Here is a 15,959-nt window from a genome sequence, read left to right as displayed (position 1 = left end):
CATGAAGCTATTATCCCACCAATTCAACGAAACGTTATATTATGGCTTTGATTTCTCCCGAATGGCGTTTACGTAAGTGACCCTTCGAGGCGCACGTTGGCTTTGGGGATCGGAGTATCCATGGTCCAAAGTAACGCATTGGTTTAAACTTAAGCCAGTGCCCTTCTCAATAATGGGCTCTTGCCGCCCACTTGGCCAATCACAAACATTTTTTTTTCGCACTAGTACAGATACGCGCGGCGGTTGTCATGACGACGGTGTTCATGACTGCAGAAAATAGGGTTAGTTCCGTTTCCAAGTGTTGATAGTGTAACTTAGACCCTTAGACTTTTTAAATGCAATGTTTCTCAGCTAAAGATGTTGAAAGAAGCATCAGATATGATGAAGCAAGCTCACTGGTGACTATTGGCATACTTTAAATGAAAAAGGCTGCTCTAGATAATCCAGTTCATCCCTTTAGATTATGTTCGTTATTTTCTCCCATACGCCATTGTTTACGTCATCACACCTTGCACAACTTTGAGGGAGAGCCGTTGTATCGGGAAGTCGTGCTCACGAACGCCAGATTTGAACGATTCGACTATTACATTTTTTAGCCTTGGTCGCCACATGGTCAGTGGTATGGTGGGATTTAATTGGCATTATTATAGCGTCATGGATCACCGGGTGACCGTGAATAGTCTCCCGGAAATACTCTGCACATATTCGCGGGCGTGTAACTCAGGATCTAGAAAGGCTTAGGTCTTAGGAAGGGCAAGCCCGTGGACTGCGCCGAATGATCAGCAAGATGCTAGTTCAGTTTAAAGCTTCATGCAAATATGAAACACTCCCTGTATATTTTCGGATTTCGTACGGTTTAAGCAGACGTGGAAATGCTCTTTGTTCCGCAAAACAACGTTCCAAATTTCGGCTACATTTCAGTCTAAATCTAAGCGTCTTAATTTCGTTTTGGCTTCAGTCTCGTGATTTTAACTGATTCTGCTTGCCTTCGTGTTTCCTTAGTACGTAGGCCCTGGCTATGACTTCGGCTTCGCGTGTACGAAGTTGAAGCCATTGGCTTTTAACTTCGGAGAAGGCTCTTCGAGAGCTTACGCCAATGACTTAGCGGTTTCCGAAAATCACGTATAGCGTGATATCCCGAGCTTTTCATTTCGCGGAACAGCATCGTTATTAGTTTTTTTATCTGTGGGCACCCAGCGCTGCAAATGTAAGCCAGCTGTCGGCGAGGATTATCAGTAGTGCATTTGAAGACTTAGTCTGGACTTATGCACATCCGGAGACTCGGAGCTCTCGTTGAATTCGGTGTATGAGTCATTCCTACGCCCCACTCATTTTGCACACCTTTCTCGGTGCCACCAGGTGCGCTCATGGCTCCGAGACACCGCAGACGTACACTGTGACACCGGTGACTCCGGCAACCGTTCGTCTTACCGGTCCAGGGCTCCTGCATGTGGCAAGGGGGAGGGGGAGGGGGGGTATCCACTGCCGCATTCAACACAAATGGCACGACAGCTTGGAACTGGTTTGACGAGCCTCTTACCGTCTCGTGACATCGGGGCTCCTCCCAAAAGCACAGTAGCAGTGGGAGCGGTGGAAAATCCCCTGTATCTCGGGTTGGCTTGGCCAATGTCTGTCTGCACTCCCACGTACCCCTTCCCTCCCCACAACTGTGACCCGTGCGAAGGGGGCCTGTGCGGCCCTTGCCCGCCGCCTGAGTGGGTGTTGCCGATCACTGACGCTCGTGACCGCTGACCGGTGGCAGTGCGGACCGGCCGACGACGTGCCCGAGCTGGACTTCGTGTACGCCGACGCCGACAGCGCGGCCCGCGAGATCGCCGAGCTCTACAGCTTCACTGAGCTGCCGGAGTTCGGGCTCAACCACCAGGTGGGCAGGGGGCGACCGCGGCCGGTCAGGGCTGAGCGGTCGGTCCGGATCGTCAGATGGGCACTCAAGGACCGCCGCCGCTCGAGGCAGGGCGGGCTGGACACGTGTCGGCGCGGCGTGCGCGGTGGGGTTCGCGTTTGTCAAGGTTTGAGCGTTTGGTCAAGGATGCACCGCGGCGCGGTGTAGCGGATGTTGTTGGTCAAGGCAGGCCTTATTGGTCAGAGCGACGGTCAACGGACACGCGCTTTTCTGTCGCCGCACGCTTCTTCTTCGAATGCCTACACTTCCCCTTCTTGAAGCTATACGGCAGTGAACGACCGGAGCCCGCTGACCGTGCGGTTTGACCATGTCCCGCGGTCCATTGTTTTCGGCAGGAGCGTGCCTGTCGGCCGAGGTCCGGTTGTCGCGGTTCGATGAACCGGGTCGTGTTTGCCGGGAGTCCGGGCGGCGAACCAAGCGTCGCCGCTCGGTTCGCTTTGCCTGTGATCAGCTGCCGGCTGCACTCGAGCGACCGTGAGACTTGGACTGTTCGACACATGCCTGGCCAGCATCCGTGACTCACAGCTCGCTGAGATTCCACGCACACAAACAGATACGGCTGTGGGGCGTATACGTGGCGTCCGACGACTTGACTGTCCGTGACGCCGGCGTGTGATCCGCTGCCGGCAGTACCTCACCGACACGGTGCTGGAGCTGGGGCTGGACGTGCGGTGGGCCGATATGTCGGACGCGCAGCGCACCTCCGTCGTCATGAAGCTGGTCGACAAGGTGGAGCTGGCCAGACGGGATGACCGGCTTAAAGGTGGGGACGAGCGCGGTGGAGGACCGGGGTGAGGATCTCAAAGGTACGGACGAGCGCGGTGGAGGACTCAGGTGAGGGTTTCAAAGGTGAGGACGAGCGCGATGGAGGACTCAAGTGAGGGTCTCAAAGGTGGGGACGAGCACGGTGGAGGGCTCAAATGACGGCTGCGAAAGCGGAGGCAGGCGCAAGTGGGGGGTTCGCCATCAAACCCCGGAATTGAGTTCACGAGCAAAGCAGCGGTAAGCAGTGTGAACGCCTGGAAAAATCGGCAGTGGCCGGCGTGAGTGACGCAACTCACGCGCTGTAAGGCTGCACGTGGCATACCGGCACGTAGCTGAGCTGCATGAGCCCCGCTGACGCTCGCGGCCGTGGCGCGGCTTGGCCTCGGTGGGGGCACCTCTGGAGTGACGCGGCGCCATGTGAGCGGGGCATTGCTCCGGCCGCACGCGGCGCCATGTGAGCGGGGCATTGCTCCGGCCGCACGCGGCGCCATGTGAGCGGGGCGTTGCTCCGGCCGCACGCGGCGCCATGTGAGCGGAGCATCGCTCTGGAGTGACGCGGCGCCCTGTAAGCGGTCGGCTTGTGGCCTGTTCCAGCCTGTCGCGCCATCCTGTACGTCAGCCAGGGCTGCTGGGCCGACCTGGCCACCGAACCAGAGGTGCGCGCCTGGTCCCGGCGCAACGTCTTTCTGCTCTACAAGTGCGGCGTGCTGCCTACGCTCGTCGACATCCTCCAGCTGGAGATCGAGTGAGCTGATCCGGGGTGACGTGGCGGCGTATAGGCGCGGTCAGCGCCGGGATGTGCCATGACAAGCACGAGCTTATTGTGCTCGGTGATCTGTGTGGTTGTATACTGCTGGTGCTTGGGTTGCTGTGAGTTTTGGATGGCCGTGACGCTGGCGTTGGAGAGGGAGACGGGGATTGACCGATGATTTGTGTTTTTCGTGTGGTTTGCGAACATATGCCTTAATTTTTTTTCCAGGAACCAACGATTGCAATTGATTGATGTCAAATGTTAGCGATGTACAACGCCTAGACGCTAAATACAAGTTCGGATACGTTCTATGTGTGCAGTCAGGTAGCTCAACGCTCTGTCTTGTTGTGAACGCCCTTGTTCGCCAGCAGCGTTGGCGAATCCGCTCCTAGCCGGGACGACATGTCCACACACATGTAGAGCGGCACAGCTCTGACACAGCTCTGACCCGCTCTGACCCGCTCTGACCCCGCTCTGACCCCGCCCTGACACAGCTCTGACCCCACTTTGACCCCGCCCTGTATATCAGGAGCGGCACGGCCCCGGTGACGGCGCTGCGCAAGCTGGCCGTCTCGCTGGCCGACTCCAGCGACCTGCGGGTGATCCTGAGCGTGCTGTACCTGATGGTGGAGCAGATGCGCACCGACGGGGGCGACGACACGCCGGAGGAGGCGCGCCTGCGCCAGGCCTTCGCTCAGGAGCTGGGTGGGTGAGGTGGCGCCACCTGCTCGAGCGTGCTCGCCGGTGGACCGGTCGCTGTCCCGCCGTCTGGCGGCCTCACTTCAGCGGCCGGCTTCGGGAACATGCACCGCGTGTTGCCCTCTTACATCGCAGCAGGAGGGTGCTGTGTCTTTTCCCAGCAGGGACAAACTTCACGACAGATCGCTGTGTCGGCAGTCGGTGATGATTTGCGTTTCAGAATGCCGCCTGCGTGGTCGTAATGTTTCATACGCGATGTAAGGTTCTTCCAAATGAGGTTTGGATTCCCCCCAGTAGTGGCGAAGACGACCCAACGTCATTGGAATACTCGTGAAGTTGTACGAATATTGACAACTGAGAAGACATTGAGTCGTGATTTGTCTTGTCACGTTGCACGGCCCTTTTCATGGCTTGTCTGATGGTGATCTCCATCGGAGCTGTGCCCTGCTGGAAGGCCACGATCTTCGACCGTCTGCAACCCTGACCCGCACGGCGTCTTCTGGCGGTAACGCCGTATCTCCATCCCGCCCCCAGGTCAGCCGCAGGACACGGCGAACTGCTGGCCGTCACCCTGCTGGGCATGGTGGTCTCGCTTTGCAGCGGACGCCGCGCCTCACTTCCCCATAAGAAGGTGCCTGCTCGTCACTTGTGAAGGTAGAGCCGCCGACGCCACCCCCCGCCGGCCGCCGGCGCCGGTTAGTGTGAAGCTCGGGCGTGACCTGCTTCCCCCCTTCCCGCGCCGGCGGCCGGTTTGCCGGTCATCTGGAGTGGGGCACACGCCCCAGCTCGAACCCCAACACACACCCAACAACCTGCCTGCTCGCCCCCCGCCCGGCTGCCCGGTGCCGGTCATGTGGAAGATGGGACGTGACCTGGTCCTCCTCCCGCCGGCCTGCCGGTGCCGGTCATGTGAGCTGGGACGTGACCTGGTCCTCCCCGCCGGCGCCGGTGCCGGTCAGGTGGAAGCCGTGGGCGTGACCATGGTCCTTCCCCCGCCGGCTGCCCGGTGCCGGTAATGTGGGAGATGGGACGTGACCTGGTCCTCCCCCGCCGGCTGCCGGTGCCGGTGTGGAGCTGGGACGTGACCTGGTCCTCCCCCGCCGGCTGCCGGTGCCGGTCATGTGGAGTGGGACGTGACCTGCTCCCACCCCCCCCCCCCCTCCCCCCGTCGGTTGCTAGCGCCGGAGGGCAGCGAAGCTGAAAGCTTCCCTAGGGACTTGCGGGGGGGACGGTCCGCAGCCTAATGTCCTATAGAGGATGTGGGAGTTTGCCGTATGGTCTCTTGACGCCATAGGATGTACGGACATGGGTTTCTTTCTGCTTTCCCTGTTTTATCTTCAGCTATTGCAGAGAGTTCCATTGCATATACCCGCCAGCTGTCCTGTCCCAGCCCATAGGCGGATCCGGGGGGGGGGGGGGGCACGGGGCCATGTCCCCCAAAAACTGAGAGTATGTTTTGGCCCCCCAGGAAACATCCCCAGAACTTCATACAAGTTTCGTCTACTTGCCGTCTGTTTTAACTTTGATTGGTGCGGTAGCAAACAGTTCTTTCCGTTCCGGAAAAACTTCATGAAGAAAAGTGGCAGCGATTTGAATATCAAACTAAAACGCATGTTGACGCGGCTTAGTCATGCTCGGCGCAGACATCGTATTTGATAAGTGCACTGGACGTCGGATCCCACGCAGCCAGCTGGCCACGAACGGTTGCACCCCCCCCCCCCCAACTCCAGGCCAGATTCGCCCCTGTCCCAGCCTGCTGACCGTCCAGTCCCACACCCAATCTACTCGCCGGCACTACTCCTTTCTTTTCCGCCACGTTGTCCGTCTTCTACTGACCTAACCTCCCATCCTCAGGTGCTGCTGCTGAACCTGGGCGGCTCGGCCCGAGCTGCGCCGGCTGCGGACGACGGCGCGCGCCGCCGCCGGCCTGCCGGACGTTCCGAGGACACGGTCGAGCGGACCCGCACCATGCGCGCCTCCAGCCCGGTCATGGCGCCCGCAGACCTGTTCGACCCCAACCGCGCATCGGCCCAGGTTTACCAGGGTCAGTGGCGGCAAGAGGGCTCCGTATCGTCCGGGGGTCGAGGGGGGCTGCAGGAACGGATGGGCTGTGGGAGCCACGGGCTCAGGCCAGCTGTGGAGGGGGTATACGCTTTTCAGGCTTTGTGCCCAGAGCCGTGTGATTTTGGGCACGTCTGGGTTCGTATGTACATGTGCCCGCGCGTGTGTGCGTGTGTGTCCACGTCCACTGGTCTGAGAAGGTTGCCCAGCCGTGTGGACAGCGTCACTCGCCTGCCTCGGCCGCTCCCTCTCCCGCGCCGTGACGTGACGTCCTCCGCGGCCGGCCGGCTGGCGTCCTGACCGGCCCGCCGCGCCGCCGGCAGTCGAAGGTGTCCAACGTGGACCTGCAAGACGAGCTGGCGTGCAAGATGGCCGCGCTGGAACGGCGCGGAGCCGGCGCAGGACGAACGAGGCCGCACCGGGGGCCGAGCGGGACCGGAGCCCGCCGCGCGCTGCGACTCACCCCGGCCCGCCACGACCCGTCCACCACGGCAGAGGTGGGCTCGGGCCGGCCGCTTGCAGGGGGAGAGGGGGGGGAAGCCGGGCCGCCCACTGATTGGTTGTCGGGTGACGAGTCCGCACCGGGTGTGACTGTCGGCAGTTGGTTACAGCCCATGGTTCAAGTCATCAGGTAGTGTGCTCTGTCTTCTGCTGGTGCGCAGCCCCGTGCCGCGAGTTTGTGCTCCGATGTTGTAATGTTTCTTTGGTAGCGGTCTTTCTCGATCTTTAATTTCGACGCATGCAATATCCCAAACGTTCCAACTGGCCAAGGACGTGTTCCGTGACGGTGCCGCCTTCGTCGGCAGCGCTGCCCTGGAAGCCGAAGGTGCATCAGCGGGACATCGAGGAGTACCTGACCGTGAGCCGGGAGAAGTTCGTCGGCTACCGTGTGGAGGACGACCTGGAGACGAGGCGGCCGGCCGCAGCAATCCTGGAGGGCCGCAGATCCTCGAAAGGGGGTCCGTCGGGGGGGCGCCGCAGTGACGAGTGTAGTCCGTCGGGGCTGGGCGTCAGCCGCTGACAATGTGAGCCCGTCGGGGCGGGGTCAGCCGGACAATCTGAGTCCGTCGGAGCTGGGCGCCAGCCGCTGAAAGGTGAGCTAAGTCTGGAGCTGGGCGCCAGCGCTGACAGGTGAGCCCGTCGGAGCTGGGCGCCAGCCGCTGACAAGGTGAGCCCGTCGGAGCTGGGCGCCAGCCGCTGGTGCCGCTGCGGCAGGCGGAGGTTTGGGTAGCTGGGCTGACTCGTGCCCTGTTGCATCACTGTGTGGCCGTTTGGATGTTTTATGTTGTCGTAGTTCAGTTGAGCTATATTCGATGGACGGTTGGGGGGGTGTCAACCACAACAGAGTAATGCGATGGGACCGGTCTGAGTGTCGGGGCGTCTCGACCGTGTCCGGCCGGGAGTTGTTGCCATGGGACCGGTCTGAGTGTCGGGGCGTCTCGAGCGTGTCCGGCCGGGAGTTGTTGCCATGGGACCGGTCTGAGTGTCGGGTCGTCTCGGGCGTGTCGGGCCGGGTGTTGTTGCCATGGGACAGGTCTGAGTGTCTGGCAGTCTCGAGCGTGTCTGGCCGGGTGTTGTTGCCATGGGATCGGTCTGAGTGTCGGGTCGTCTCGGGCGTGTCCGGCCTGGTGTCGTTCTTTGAGTCTCGTGTGCCGGTTTCTTTTAGGTTGATTTGCGTCTCCTGACGGCACGATGAGCCCCCTTTCCCCCTGTGCCCCCTTCCGTCCCAGTCCGTTCATCCGTCTCTTTAAAGGCAGTGTTCCATATTCGTAGGAGGCTTTAAACAAAAAGAGCCAGCTTGCAGATCATTCGGCGCAGTCCGCAGCCCTGGCCTTGTTAAGACCTAAACATGTTTAGTTTCTGAGTCATACGCCCGCGAAATGTGCAGACTATTTGGGGAGAACTTTCAACGTCACCCAGGAATCCATGCTGCCATAATGACGCCATCCAAATTCTGCCCTTCCATTAGCCATGCGGCGATCAAGGCCAATGAAAGTATAGCTGCCGAGTCGTCCATATCTGGCGTTTGTGACCACCACTTCCAGATATAATGGGGTGGTGATAGGCCTCAAACACTGTTGTGCAAGGCACGATGACGTACTCAAACAGTGACGTATTTAGGAGTTGTGTGCTAAACAGAGAAATGTGTTGTCTAGAGCGTCTTTTCCACTCGCAAGCATATCAGTTATTGTATATGAGCGTCCTTTATCATATATGATGCTTGCTTCAGTATCTTAGAATGTGAAACATTTTCTTTAGCAAACACTGGTACCGTTCCCCTGTGAAATTGCATATTCGGCGAGCGTCTGTACCGGTCCCCAATTGGTCTGTCTCTGCCGGCAGCACCTGTACCGCGTCTCTGGCCGAGGTGGCAGACGGAGCGGGAGGAGGAGATCAGCCAGAGCCCCTTCAGCCGGCCCGAGACGGACGTGCCCCAGACTCCCGCGAGGCTGCTCTCTCGGTGGGTGGGCAGACGCCAGGCACCTGAGGGCGTTGCCCGGCACCTGAGGACACTGCTCGGGACCTGAGGGCGCTGCCCGGCACCCTGAGGGCACTGCCCAGGACCTGAGGCCACTGCTCGGACCTGAAGGCACTACTGGGGACCTGAGGGCATGCTCGGGACCTGAGGGCACTGCTCGGGACCTGAGGGCACTGCCCGGGACCTGAAGACACTGCCCGGGACCTGAGGACACTGCTCGGGACCTGAGGGCACTACTCGGGACCTGAGGGCACTGCTCGGGACCTGAGGGCACTGCTCGGGACCTGAGGGCACTACTCGGGACCTGAGGGCACTACCCAGGACTCGAGGGCACCGCCCGGCGCTTGAGTGTACTGCCCGGCACCTGAGAGCATTGGCTGGACCCTGGGAACACTGTTCGGCACCTGAGGGCACTGCTCGGCGCTGGCCACCCCTGTGTCTCGGAGGAGCAGGCGTAAGCGCTGTTGTTCTTGGGGAGAGATGCGTAGAGGCCAGGCCTGTCCATCGCTGGAATAGGCGGATCACCGCTGGTCCGTCCTCCGCTGGAGCGAGCAGCGAATGCTGCCCTCGCGCGGCCCGAGCATGTGGCCACTGCCCTGTGGAATGAACTGGCCGTGGTGAATGGCAATCTGTCGGTGAAGTGGGCGGAGGCCCGTGACCGCTCGTCCTGGGCCAGGGTGGGTCGCTGATTGACTGGGAGGGGGGTGTGGGGTGAGGGGGGGCAGAGAGACAGACGACCGTTTCGGGAAGGAGCAGTGGCACGCGGAGAGAACGTGTTGCGCCGTCCAGTCAATGGTAGGATTTCCCTGTGGCGAGGGGTACTTAAGCAGAGTTTCATCAGGCATGTTTCTGCTACTCTGTGCCAGTGTAAATGTTTGGTTAAATGCTTTGTTAGTGCGACCCAGGTGCAAAGGTTTGTCATTCAATATCAAAATGCATGGAACTATTGTAAACGGCATTATTCAGACTCGGCGTAGCACGTATACAATAATGTCACCAGCAATGATCGCCGGGACCGTGGAGTACGCTCATGCAGTTTGCCTGAAGGCTCGCCCATTTATTAGCTCATTGGACGCGGACTGATCAGACATGAGCTGTGGATCCATCAGACCGATCTGACCGGCTCGCGGGCGGATCGGTAATGGCTGCCGGCCGGTGGCTGGTAGGAGCTAACAGCTGGCCAGACCTCTGACCCGACGGCTGACCCCGGCCTTGCGCCGCCGCCGCCGCAGGGTATGCTGCCGAGTTTGCCGCAGTACATGATCGCGCTGCTGAAGGTGCTTCTGGCGGCGGCGCCCACCTCCAAGGCCAAGTCGGACTCGATCAACATCCTGGCCGACACGCTGCCCGAGGAGATGCCGTAAGTGCCGTGGGCGTCAGTTAAACGCCACCTGAATCTAGGGGAGGACGTGCAGATCAATGACGTTCGGTGTCGTTTGCGTCACGTTTTTAGCTGTAAACTGATGTCGCCGTCCCTGCCTACCGCCCGGTGCCCTTGGCATGCACGCGCCGTGCCGTGTGTGCTGCTCTCCGTGTCTGGGGCCGGCGTCACGGCTCGCACCTGCCCGTCGCTCCGCCGCCGGCCCGTGTCCGAGCCGGGTTGTGACACTCCGCCGCCGTCCGTGCCGTGTGCGCTGCTCTCCGTGTCTGGGGCCGGCGTCACGACTCGCACCTGCCCGTCGCTCCGCCGCCGGCCCGTGCCCGAGCCGGGCTGTGACGCTCCGCCGCCGTCCGTGCTGCAGCATGTCGGTGCTGCACTCGATGAAGCTCGGCATCGACGTCAACCGCCAGAAGGAGGTGATCGCCAAGGCGGTGTCTGCCGTGCTGCTGCTGCTGCTGAAGCACTTTAAGCTGAATCACGTCTACCAGTTTGAGTTCGTCAGCCAGCACCTGGTGTTCGCAAACTGTATCCCGCTGGTGCTCAAGTTCTTCAACCAGGATAACATCGTGCAGTATGTCACCGCCAAGAACAGGTGAATGTCTCGCACGCGCGCTGAAGCTCTGTTGTTGGCGGTGGTGTGGTCCTTGCTGGAGGGGTTTCAAACTGTCATTTTTTTTTATTTATATGGTGGCCTGCGCATCGTGCGATTGCGGCGAACAGACTCCTAAGTATGATATGCTATTATGATTCGGTAGTGTGTCTCAGTTGCAATAAGTTGAATTATTGCCTGTTCCTTTGGGTGGACATCTTATATATCGGTGATTACTGTGCTCTGCTCACTGATGGGCTGTGCAGTATATCGTTTGTTTATTTGAAATACGGCGCGAAATCGTTAAGCCCGGACACCTAAGTAAATGATTGTCATGTGTCACCCCAGTTAGCATTCTACATCGTGTTTCCGCCGTTCTCGCTGGCGGTGGCCACTGCGCTCCTGCCTCGCTGGCAGCCGCCGCACCCCTGTCTCGCTGGCGGTGGCCGCTGCGCTCCTGTCTCGCTGGCGGTAGCCGCTGCGCTCCTGTCTCGCTGGCGGTGGCCGCTGCGCCCCTGCCTCGCTGGCGGTGGCCGCTGCGCCCCTGTCTCGCTGGGGGTGGCCGCTGCGCTCCTGCTTCGCTGGCGGTGGCTGCTGCGCCCCTGTCTCGCTGGCGGTGGCCGCTGCGCTCCTGCCTCGCTGGGGGTGGCCGTTGCGCTCCTGCCTCGCTGGGGGTGGCCGCTGCGCTCCTGCCTCGGTGTGCCGATCGCTCACCGTCTTGCGCCGGCGCTGCAGTATCCTGGCGCTGGACTTCCCGCGCTGCGTGCTGGGGCCGCAGCCGGAGCTCACCTCCGAGTCGCTCCAGCTGGGCGACGAGCAACCCTTCTGCTGGCGTAATGTCTTCACCAGCATCAACCTCCTGCGCATCCTCAACAAACTCTGCAAATGGAAACACTCCCGCATCATGGTGAGCACGTGCTATGTGTTGCGAATAGCGATGCTCAGTTGCTTTGGATTTGCAGACTGAAGACCATGGCCATCCTTCTATACGGTTTCTACTTTCCTGAAGGCCTGCCTTGTATTCGATCTCATGAGTGGACCCGTCACAGTCCGCTGTAAAGTGCGCACTGCCCAGTGTGTGGGGTCTGACCTGGTCCCACCGCTGACCACTTACGTGCCTTGACACTGCGTGCCGCGTTCCCAGATGCTGGTGGCGTTCAAGTCGGCGCCGATCCTGAAGAAGGCGCTGCGAGTGAAGCACGCCATGATGCAGGCGAGTGGCTCTGGCTGTGCGCTGCTGGCTGGGATCCAGCCGGCGGCGACGCGTGCCATAAGGCCTCTGACGATAAACCGAGACGATTCTCCACACGAGTAGTCACACGAGTTCATGTTCACGAAGCTTGTCATATTACGTGGTCAGTTGACAGACTGGCTTGCGGGCGGCGGGTACAGGAACTCGGCAGGGCGTGACTGACGGGCCCGGGGACACGGGACTGTAAGCGGCCTGAGGGTGGCCCGGCGGCGCGCCCCTGATGCCTGACGCCGCCGCCGCCGCCGCCGCGCAGGTGTACACGCTGAAGCTGCTCAAGATGCAGACCAAGTACCTGGGCCGGCAGTGGCGCAAGTCGAACATGCGCACTGTCAGCGCCATCTATCAGAAGGTGCGACACCGGCTGGTGGACGACTGGGCCTTCGGCAACGGTGAGCGGACTCGGCGGCGGGCGGCGGAGCGGCCGGTGTGAGGGCGGCCGGGCCGGTAATAGAGCTTGGATGGCGGGGGGGGGGGGGTAGGCTGGCCACAAGCGGTGGTCGCTTGAGTTATGTGTGTCGGACTGAGCCGATGCCAGGCCCGAGCGGTGAAGTCGATACTGATCGGAGACGGGATGCGTGTTGGTGTGCACAGTGCTGCTGGGACCGAGTCCCGAGGCTGACTTTGCTGGTCTGGTGTGGTGTTGTTTTCCAGACTCTGACTTCTCGCGCCTGTGTACCTATTACCGCGGCGGTGAGTCCCTCTGCGGGGACGGCGGACGGCGACGGCACTCTGTGGCCGCTCCCAGGCCTGGTGACCGGGTCACTGTTGCTTGGGTCGTGTGTGGCGTCGGACGCTGGGGCGCTGTAGACTAGTCGGGCTGTCGCTGACGGGCCTGTCGTGACCCCTGTGTTCCGGAGCCGGCGTGCTGGCTTGCTTGTGATCAGCGTCACGAGCAGCTCAGGTGATCCGCGGCTTCTGTTGGAAAAAGTGGTTTTGAGTGCCAGACCTTGTGTCGGTGGTTCCTCCCCGTGGACAACCTAAATGAGAGCGGTGCCAAAGGGATGTTTTCGTCGGATTCCTTTTGTCAACTTTGTCTTCGTCGCGATGGGCTATAATGGGTGCTCGTGTAAACTACACCATTGTCTGAGAACACACTGCTCTTTGTCATGTTTTGTTCACATGTGTGACTACGTTTTCAGCTTCTGTGATATGTCATCAGACTTTGTCTCTGATACTGCCTGGGTCTGCGTATGTTACGTCTGCCTGCCTGGATTTGACGGTGTATTTGTGTCGTCTGCATGAGCCCAGTCGCAGCTCAACTGGACCACCTGGCCAGTGCCCTGAACGCCATGTACGGTTCATGGCCGTGTCTTCATACCTTTCTGTGGTTTGTTCGGGCCGCGCAGTTATGTGTCAGCCATCCCCTGGACAGAGAACGGCGCACTGTCGCAGCCATCCCCTGGACAGAGAACGGCGCCTGTCGCAGCCATCCCCTGGACAGAGAACGGCGCCTGTGGCAGCCATCCGCTGGACAGAGAGTGGCGCCTGTGGCAGCCATCCTCTGGACAGAGAACGGCGCACTGTCGCAGCCATCCCCTGGACAGAGAACGGCGCACTGTCGCAGCCATCCGCTGGACAGAGAGTGGCGCCTGTGGCAGCCATCCGCCGGACAGAGAACGGCGCACTGTCGCAGCCATCCCCTGGACAGAGAACGGCGCACTGTCGCAGCCATCCGCTGGACAGAGAACGGCGCCTGTCGCAGCCATCCCCTGGACAGAGAGTGGCGCCTGTGCAGCCATCCTCTGGACAGAGAGGCGCACTGTCAGCCATCCCTGGACAGAGAACGGCGCCTGTCGCAGCCATCCCTGGACAGAGAACGGCGCCTGTCGCAGCCATCCGCTGGACAGAGAGGCGCCTGTGCAGCCATCCTCTGGACAGAGAACGGCGCCTGTCGCAGCCATCCCCTGGACAGAGTGGCGCCTGTGCAGCCATCCTCTGGACAGAGAACGGCGCCTGTCGCAGCCATCCCTGGACAGAGAGTGGCGCCTGTCGCAGCCATCCCTGGACAGAGAGTGGCGCCTGTAGCAGCCATCTGGACAGAGAGGCGCCTGTCGCAGCCATCCGTTGGACAGAGAGTGCGCCTGTCGCAGCCATCCCGCTGGACAGAGTGGCACCTGTGTCAGCCATCCCCTGGACAGAGAACGGCGCCTGTCGCAGCCATCCCCTGGACAGAGAGGCGCCTGTGCAGCCATCCGCTGGACAGAGAGTGGCGCCTGTAGCAGCCATCCCTGGACAGAGAGTGGTGCCTGTGGCAGCCATCCGCTGGACGAGAAAGGCGCACTGTCACAGCCATCCGCTGGACAGAGAGTGGCGCCTGTAGCAACCATCCGCTGGACAGAGAGTGGTGCCTGTGGCAGCCAGCCGCTGGACAAAGTGGCGCCTGTGGCAACCATCCGCTGGACGGAGTGGCACCTGCGGCAGCCATCCGCTGGACGGAGTGGCACCTGTGGCAGCCATCCGTTGGACAGAGAGTGGCACCCGTCGCAGCCATCTGCTGGACAGAGAGTGGCGCCTGTAGCAGCCATCCGCTGGACAGAGTGGTGCCTGTGGCAGCCATCCGCTGGACGAGTGGCGCCTGTGGCAGCCATCCGCTGGACAGAGAGTGGTCCTGTGGCAGCCATCCGCTGGGCGGAGTGGCACCTGTGGCAGCCATCCGCTGGACGAGTGGCGCCTGTGGCAGCCATCCGCTGGACGGAGTGACACCTGTGGCAGCCATCCGCTGGACGGAGTGGCGCCTGTGACAGCCATCCGCTGGACAGAGTGGCACCTGCGGCAGCCATCCGCTGGACAGAGTGGCACCTGTGGCAGCCATCCGCTGACCCCCACCGCGCCGGCGCCTGCGGCCCTCATAGCACTCCTCATGGCACCAGTGCCGGTGGTCCTCGTGGCACCAGTCCAGGTGGCCCTCACGGCACCAGTGCCGGCGGCCCTCATGGCACCAGTGCCGGCGGCCCTCATGGCACCAGTGCCAGTGGTCCTCATGGCACCAGTGCCGGTGGCCCTCATGGCACCAGTCCAGGTGGCCCTCACGGCACCAGTGCCGGTGGCCCTCATGGCACCAGTGCCGGCGGCCCTCATGGCACCAGTGCCGGCGGCCCTCATGGCACCAGTGTCGGTGGCACTCACGGCGCCGTGCACCGTTGCAGAGGTGGACGCGCGGCCCTGGGACTATGAGGCGGAGGAGGGCGCCCTGCGCACCAAGGTGGACCGCTTCATCACGCGCCGCTACAACCCCGAGCATACGGTAACAGGCTGCCACCCCCTCACGGATCTGGACAGGGGGGGGGGGGGTCTGTAACATGGCGGCGGCGCTGATGAGCTGCGTGGCATGTTACGGTTACTGAGGGCGGGCTCGGTGGTGTTTTCTGCTGCGTGATGCCGGTATGTCTCCCTGGCTGATCACTCCGTTATGGAGAAGCGCGCTGTGAGTGTTGTGAACGGACGCGGAGCATCTCAAGCGCAGGCGGCGGCGGCTGTAAGCCGCGCTCGTGCGGTCCGGTCGCTGACGTTGACGGCGCCGGCAGGCGGAGCTGGAGCCGCTGGAGCCGGAGCTCGAGCTCGAGCTCGAGATCGAGCCGACCGGCCGCGAGATGGAGCTGACGGCCGAGTTCAAGGCCAAACTACCGGCGCTGGCTGGAGACAGAGGTGTTCCAGCAGAGCATCGACTGGGACACGCTGATCGAGCCCGGCTACATGGGCTGACCTGAGCAGTGTCCGTTGGGTCGAGGCGCCGCCTGAGCCACGGCGGGGTCGTCGTCCTCGGGCGCTGTACAGTTTTGGGCGGGTCACACAGTCGCTTTTTATGGCTGTGCCGAGCGCCGCTTGGATGGTTGTGTGGCATCGCTGACAGCTTTGAATAATTTGCAGCGCAATGAGAATTGGATGGGAGGAAACCAAAGAAGTCCCTTACGCCTCTTTGACGAGGATCAGTGCAACTCTTTAGACTCCGTAATTGCACATTGGAACGCCCCGAGCGGCTGGCTGGAGGGTAGGGTGGTAGGTGATATCCATGGTACTAGTGGTTAACATTATGATGGTTATCCTTGCACTAAGTATGC

At 61.2% G+C, this 15,959-nt stretch overlaps 1 protein-coding gene across 1 annotated transcript in view; it reads left to right on the top strand.

Moving 5' to 3' along the window:
* LOC119108105 (striatin-interacting protein 1-like) overlaps positions 1–15,603 on the top strand; it is a 19,942-nt gene extending 4,339 nt beyond the window's left edge. The window contains 16 exon segments of the mRNA XM_037231682.1: positions 1,763–1,885; positions 2,555–2,687; positions 3,284–3,434; positions 3,970–4,149; positions 4,674–4,770; positions 6,524–6,596; positions 7,007–7,159; positions 8,544–8,665; positions 9,912–10,039; positions 10,422–10,652; positions 11,385–11,556; positions 11,794–11,862; positions 12,155–12,290; positions 15,048–15,145; positions 15,426–15,515; positions 15,517–15,603. Of these exon segments, the coding sequence (XP_037087577.1) occupies positions 1,763–1,885; positions 2,555–2,687; positions 3,284–3,434; positions 3,970–4,149; positions 4,674–4,770; positions 6,524–6,596; positions 7,007–7,159; positions 8,544–8,665; positions 9,912–10,039; positions 10,422–10,652; positions 11,385–11,556; positions 11,794–11,862; positions 12,155–12,290; positions 15,048–15,145; positions 15,426–15,515; positions 15,517–15,603 (2,043 nt within the window).
* The last annotated feature ends 356 nt before the right edge of the window (positions 15,604–15,959 follow it).

Source organism: Pollicipes pollicipes, unplaced genomic scaffold (assembly GCF_011947565.3).
Source record: "Pollicipes pollicipes isolate AB1234 unplaced genomic scaffold, Ppol_2.1 Scaffold_6686;HRSCAF=7923_pilon_pilon_pilon, whole genome shotgun sequence".
Taxonomy (NCBI): Eukaryota; Metazoa; Arthropoda; class Thecostraca; order Pollicipedomorpha; family Pollicipedidae; genus Pollicipes; species Pollicipes pollicipes.
The sequence above is the reverse complement of the archived record's forward strand: the minus strand, read 5'-3'. Positions and strand labels throughout refer to the sequence as shown.